At 37.7% G+C, this 7,545-nt stretch overlaps 1 protein-coding gene across 1 annotated transcript; it reads right to left on the bottom strand.

Annotated features, from left to right (window-relative positions):
* Positions 1 to 898: 898 nt before the first annotated feature.
* Positions 899 to 5,899, bottom strand: LOC149594091 (acyl-CoA synthetase short-chain family member 3, mitochondrial-like). The gene is made up of 3 exons (XM_089861399.1): positions 5,751 to 5,899; positions 2,842 to 2,986; positions 899 to 1,240 (listed from the first exon to the last, which is right to left on the bottom strand). The coding sequence occupies exons 1-3, from the start codon at positions 5,897 to 5,899 to the stop codon at positions 1,034 to 1,036; spliced, it is 501 nt and encodes a 166-aa protein (XP_089717525.1). The 3' UTR covers positions 899 to 1,033.
* Positions 5,900 to 7,545: the final 1,646 nt, after the last annotated feature.

Below are 7,545 nucleotides of genomic sequence, written 5' to 3'. Positions count from 1 at the left end.
ATTTCTGCGGTTTTGTACACCTGATTATTCAAGTGACTAACCCCTCGGTATGGAGCGTGTCACGAGAATTTTGTTAAAGAGAAGGCATTAGGTTGGAGGTGCTTATTTCAAATGCTCCATAAAATCTGACCTAATTTGAATTTTAAAATTTCACTTTGCAGATTGGTTTTACAATTAGTAGGAGAATCGATAAAAAATCACTTGATTTTTCATTTCACCCTAACATATTCAGAGTGCATTAAAAGTAATGTAACGCGTTATGGCCATATCATAAGTACCATAATTACCCCTGATAAGTAAAACACGCCCGTTGGACTAATGTAACCAGCATTTTCATCTGCGTCCTATACAAGTTAGGTATATGCGACGCCGTGCGGCCTTATTTGTCCCAACTTTTTTAGCCAATGGGAGACGTTTCTAAGGGTGCCTCTAGCTTCTCATAAGTCTGACTTAGATTCTCTGTAAATGGATAGAATTCTTAGATTCTCAGTCAGAATTCTGAGTAAGTAAACATTAATGTTTCGTCTGCTACACTAATGGGCACAAGCCACAGAAGCTTAAGCTACAAATATCGTAAGTGTTAATGATTATTGTTATTTAACCTACATAAATTGCTGAATTAGTACCGTTATCCATCATTGCTTAACATATCTCGCAGCAAAAATAATGTTTTAAGTTACAACCCTAAAACTATACTCGCGCGCTTGAAGGCCGCCATTACACCAACACTGGTCCGTGGCCTACAAGATATCTGTAGGGGAGGTCTGAATATGAGCCTCCGCGGACGATTTACATTTTCAAATGACTACAAGAGGCCGCCTCCTTCGTGTTTTGGGTGAAAATGCCGGTTACATTAGTCCAACGGCCGTGTTTTACTTATCAGGGGTAATTATGGTACTTATGGCCATATATAAATAATGAACATGATTACTATAACTTTCTGGTCAAAATAAATTTCAGCATGTGTTTAACAGTCCTCAAAATGTATCAAATATCGAGTATCGTAAAGCGAAGCATTTAAATTCACCGTAAATCAAGGAGTACAACTTACTTTATAATGGTCGATTCTGACCATTAGGTCCTGCGAGGGAAGACCTCCGGGAAGTGCACAATGCGTACAACCCAAGCGAGTACTGGCTAACATAGCAAAAACTCCTTCCACAATCATGGGCATCAGAATCATAATTCTGTCCCCTTTTACCACGCCGTATTCTTTGAGAACGCCGGCTAGTCTCGTCACCTGATTAGTAGTGATTAAAGTAATGCGGTGAAAAATAGACAAATTGGAAATATTTGACTTTGAACACTCAAAGTGAAATTATATCCCATTTCTATTGATTAAGCAACAGATAAAAATATTCGCCTACTAGTTGTTTTTACCGCAGTACACACCGTCTCGAGAGCAGGGCTGGAAAGAAGCACAGGACACTGGACATTGCGCAATAAAATTTTAAAATGTCCCATAATTTTTTTAAAAACTAAGGGGGTCACTGGACATTTTGACCAATAAATTTTTCGAAGTTTTGTTAGCTTGGCTATGGAGAAGCGACATAATTTTTGCACACTTCAGTGGACAATGTCCTATAAATTTTTCTTATTTCCGACCCTGCTCGAGAGGCTCAAAAGTGAGGTAATTCATGATTGGTCAGAATATAATAATCTAAGCTTTGTCTATGAAGGGATTTCCACACTAAGCCTGGGGCTTGTTTACAGGTGGGTCCCTTTACAATGCATAGAGGGGTGGTGGCTAGCTCCTATGCCACAGCTAACCTACAGCTCCCTATACTAACTATTACCGTAAACCTCTGCAAGTTTTGAAGGAAAGGAGAAACCGGGTTATACCGCGGAGGAAAACTACTTTAACAAGCGGGGAGAGAACTTGCAAACTCTACGCAGAAGGATTTGTTCCCAGATTTTCACCCGGTGCCACAGTCCGGGATCGAACCCGGGATCTTATTGCTGCTAACCGCTACGCCACCGCATCTATGTGAGCAACTTAGTAGAGCGTTTTATACTAGCAACGCCGGTAACGCTATGTCCAGTTGGTCGTCAAAAACGAAGTGTTGCCAGATGTTTTTCAACGTTTTCCGATCAGGCAGGGAAATACGGGTTTAAGTAAAGCAGACGAGTTGCAATGTACTCTTGAGTCGTGTAGAGCTGTCGGCCGGCGCGTTCTCTATTTTGAAACTGATAATTAACAACTTAAATAACAATAAAAATTATGCTAAGCCTTAACTGCGTTGTTGATAACAACAAGCACTTTAAACAGACAACTAAAAATAATAATAAAAAAATCTTCGCAGTTCAAGTATTTCAAGTAGAATTGAGAATAATATGAACCGAACCGAACTGACTTCAATTTCAAAATCCTGCACTACTGAGGGGACCACAACTTACAGGCGAATTTTTTTATCGGTCTATTCGATTTCCCCAAGACGAATATATTACACCATAGGGATTGAAGGCTTGAAAAAGAACTAAATTGACAAAGAAAAACCGGTTTTCTTAGGTACATTCCAAGATTGTTTTAATTGAGCATATCCATTACCTCTGACCCATTACCCTTTGACAATAATTGATCGTGTCAATTTAATTTGATTAATAATAATCGTGTCACTTTAATTTGAGAAATATAAATTGTATCAATTTTGTGACTTTTGTCAGTTTAATTTAAGAAACATTTGTCTAGTATTATTTCTAACGGCTTTTCTAGTTATAATTTGCAAGTATGAAAAAAATCAAATTTGAACGACGCTGTTTACAAAACATAGAATGGAAGGCAATATCATTAATGTGTATAAGAAGAGTTAGCACCCACAAATTACAAGGAAGGTAACATACTTCGTCATGAATTTGACTGTAAGTGAACTTTTTCTTGGTCTCGCTAACGGGGCTGTCCATGTAAAGCACTTTGAGATTGCCATACCCTTCCTTGATGTGACGATCCACGGCGTTGTAACACAAGTTGATTTCTCCTCCTACAAACCTGGCATATATAAAATCAGGGATAGATTTAATTTTAGAAGTAGTAATGGAGAACTGAGTAATGTGGGCGTGCTTCAAAGACCCGGAGCTCCTTCCACGGGACGGAGGGGTATGAAAGAAGAGGCGGGTCATAGCGACAAAGGAAATACTACGATGTGGCTAACAAAGGAAATAAAGTTTGTCAAGACAAAAATATTAGCCACATCGTATGATCGTAAAGTACGTAAATTAGAACAACGAGATCAATTGGAAAAACTTCTTCCCGGTCAGTTAAAATTTATATAATATACTTTTTGCCTCTCCTACCGCGAAGTTATATCTCCTGGCCTCAAATAAGATCATGATTCCTAGTTGAAGAGATAGAGAGAGAAAGGGGACCGTCTCTGACAAACTCTCCGAGACTAGTCCTCTATTCGCGAGCGTTTCTTAGCAAGCGGTTTTAGGCGAGGCTGCTTAGTACTAGGCTGGCGAGCGATAGGTCCGCGGTTCGATTCTCAGTGGAGGAAGAAAATGGAAAAATATAATCTCTTCCCTGTATCAAGTTTAAAACTCCACCTGTGAACTGTAACGTTAACTAAAAAGAAAAATATTTTCTCTCGACGTTCAAAAATGACGAACGATACTGCCAAAGGCAGGACTGTGGCACTACTACTACTACTACTACGAGAATGACAACAGGGCAGATCAAACTAAGCGCCTCATCGTGTACTACGATGTGGCTAAAAAGGAATTACGTATTTTTCACCGTCACCGGCTGCAACGTCATCAAAACGTAGTTTAAGTGAGCCAATAAGATAATTTAAACTTTTCGTTACGAGTTGGAGGGAGGGGCTCTATACTGGGCTATGAGTCGGACTGAAGTAAATACTAACCGTTCTACTTCTAAAATTAAATCTAACCCTGATAAAATCTTAGCTGAGAATATTATACAATTTAATATAAACAATGTGAAATTGTCTAAAAGGTTCGAAACGTTTCTGTAATATATAATATAATGTAAACTATTATGGCAGATATTGACTTTGTTGGCCTTTTTTGTGTACTGGGATTGACAATACGGTTTCAAATGTTTTGCTAGATTGTTTTGTGTATTGGAATAATCAGACAAACGAAGATTTTTTTGGATAACGGGAGTATTTGGTATCAAAATTTTCTAGTTAAAATAATAGCAACGAACAACAAGTTGGGAAACCAAAATAAACCTCTCCGAGCCGAGACGCACTTAAGAGGTTTATCTTAAATAATTAAATAAAAATAGTTGATATTGATTTTTTTTATCGTCATTAATTTAGCTTAGTTATAGTTAAATCGTTTTAAGAAACTTTATTCCTAAAATCGTTCTAAACTTAGCTATTGTTGACGTTTGTATTCAAGCGTATGCCTCTTTAACACTCTTTGGAAGCTAAGGGTATATAAGGCGATTGTTTCACAATAAGTGGTAAGAAAACTCGCAATTGCGTGAACCCTTGGTGGAAGCCCTGCAGTAACCCTAGCTGATCACCGCGTAAATCTTAACCCTAACGATGATATTGGAGTAGAAGCTAATATTGCTTTTTACCTCTCCGTGTGACGTAGTCCAGGAGAGGTTCTGTAACGGCCGTGTCTGTGTGTGTGTCTGTCTGTGTGTGTGTCTGTGTCTGTGTGTCTGTCTGTCTGTCTGTCTGTCCGTTGTTACACCCACGTGACCGCGTTCGCAGTTTGCGTATCGGAGCAAACGTGTTCGCCATTTCCGAACTGCTTTCACAGTCACGGAAATGGCTCCTCTACTTGAGTTCTCACACCACCATCTTCTGGTCTTCGTCCATCCCACACGGACACCAGTCTGTTCTTACTGGCTTCTAATCACCACCATCTTCTGTTCTTTGTCAATCCCACATTGACACCAGTCTGCACTTACACTGGCTTCCATCGACTGGTCTTCCGTCTATTCCACATAGACACCAATCTGTATCATTGGCTTCTACTCCATTATCATCGTTTGGTTTTAGGATATACGCGGCGATCAGCTAGGGTTACGAGAAACGTCTAGCCTCCCTAAGGTGGGATCGCCACCAAAGGTTTTCGCAATTGCGCTTTTTCCTTACTATTATAATGGAAACGAATCGTATATATACCCCAAATTTGAAAAAAGCGGGCAAGAGGGGTACCCTTCACTTTAAACGTCAATATTAGCAAAGTTTGAGAAGATAATAGGTATAACTTTATTTTAAACGATTTAACTATTATTAATGTTAATTATTGAAGATTAAAATAATTAAAAATAATTATATTTATTTAAATATTAAAGATAAACCTCTCGTGCAAAGAGAGAGATTATCATTGCCTCCTATATCTACCAAGGCCCATGCATGCGATATATTTCCTTCATTGCCTCCTATATCTATCAAGGCCCGTGCATTGTGATATATTTCATTCATTGCCTCCTATATCTATCAAGGTCCGTGCATTGCGATATATTTTTCAAAACAACAACAAAAATGGGAAACCCCAACTCAGAAACATAATAACGTTTTCATTGGATACTTAAGTTTATATAATCTTCTTGACACGGAGAGGTAATATTTTGGTTTTCCCAACTTGTTGCGAACACGTTTGCTCCGATTTGCCAACTGCGAACGCGGTTACAGACACACACACAAACACGTCCAGTGTAATACCTCTCCGTGACGCCATCGCACTCGGAGGTATGGTTTCATTAAACTGGGTGGAATACTAATAGACACATTTTGCCAAAAGAAAATTTGTAATAATTAAAATTATTTTACCATTTTGTAATGGGATGGTCAGAAGAATCGCAAACTTTATCCCAGCGTTTGTCCCACGTTAGCTTGTCCGCAATGTCTTCCCAGAATTCATCGCGGTTATTCTTAGCTTCTTTTCTCAATTTATCGAGTTCTCGATGAGTTAATGCCATCCTTAAAACGTTCTCATTAAAATAGCTCGAGTTATCGTAGAATGGTATTGCGACGTACAATCGGATTTTCGTTCAGAAAGACGTCTTATATTCCTTCGTAAAAGATACGCACGGTGTAGCGTGAATTGTAAACGGGTATAATTTTCCAAGTATTATTTAATCCTCTCTAATGAAATGGTAATGAAAGTCTCAACCATTAAGTCGCTTCTTTTAACTAGTATTTATATTTAGAATGTTGGCTCATTAATCGGTTATTCTTTCATCGAATGTGTTCGTTCTTCCGTATCCAAGACCTATTGTTCACTGGCCATAATGTATTGCGCTTGGTCTCACCTCGATTAATAGGAAGTTAAACGAGTACCAAAGATTATATTATTTTTATAATATTATTTAACATTATAAAGCATCAGGATGTATTAGATCGAACAATTACTTTTTGCTTGACAGCCCTCAGGGTTGTTGAAAGACCCGACATTTGCTTCATTTAAGCTCGTTGTGATGTTAAATTTTAAAAATAACCGAGGCGTCCGACATTTACGCGAAATCCCAAAGGCTTCTCGCAAAATCACGAAATGTTTCACACAAAATCACGAAATCTTTGAAGAAATCACGAAATTGCGAAATCAAAGAGGGAATTTCGAAATCTTTGAAGAAATTGCGAAATTAAAGAGGGAATTCCGAAATCTTTGAAGGAATCACGAAATTCCGAAATCAAAGAGGGGATTCCGAAATCTTTGGCGAAATCGTGAAATCAAAGAAGAAATCACGAAATCTTTGGCAAAATCGTGAAATCAAGAAGAAATCACGAAATCTTTGGTGAAATCGCGAAATTAACGAAGAAATCACAAAATAATTAATTCAAAGAAGAAATTTTTGGCAAAATTCCGAAATCAGAGAAGAAATCACGAAATATTTGCGAAATCACCAAATCTCTCTCGAAATCACGAAATACCGTGCGCCTTTTTGGGAATGTCGGACACCTCGTAAATAACGGCTTTTAGCTTAAAAAAAGACTTCGTCCTTCCCTAGTTCAGATCAAGAATCTGAAGCAATAGATCCCTCTCCGGAACAATTGATTTGTATGGTTATTGGTTGTAATAAAAAACAAATCCAAACTTTGACTTGACAGTATATTTAACTTATTCATTTGCCATTATTATTATTGAAGCGAAGAGTAGTGCCGATTATTGAATCTGACATCGTGTCATTTCTGTGATAAACAAGATGAGCTAAACCATTTACAGCCACATCGTTAAAGGGTATGAGAATTTACAATTTCATATCATATTTTACCAAGAAAGTGGTATTATGTTACACTTTCAAGTCTCTACTTTCAAAATATCAAGTTTTTAATATAATTGAACCAAAGTTTCTAGTTTTAAAATTCACTGAAAAATCACGAAAACTCAGTTTCGATATATCAATGATTTTGTCTTGTCGAGCTTGTTCGCCCGTTCTATGACATCACTATGACGTGACGAAAAAAATCACGGTGAAAAATATATCTCTGACGTCGGAGTAAGGAAACGTTTTAGTCTTTCAGAAAAGGTGGATTTCAAATAATTTCATATGAAGCATTTTCAAATGCATATTGCCAAATAACCAGAAATCTGAGATTTAAAAGCTTGATATTTTTGAATTCACAG

The sequence above is a fragment of the Phalangium opilio genome, unplaced genomic scaffold, assembly GCF_054372755.1.
Source record: "Phalangium opilio isolate 3A_F unplaced genomic scaffold, DU_Popi_V2 ptg000390l_1, whole genome shotgun sequence".
NCBI lineage: Eukaryota > Metazoa > Arthropoda > Arachnida > Opiliones > Phalangiidae > Phalangium > Phalangium opilio.
Note: the sequence above shows the minus strand (reverse complement) of the source record. Positions and strands in the feature narration are given on the sequence as shown.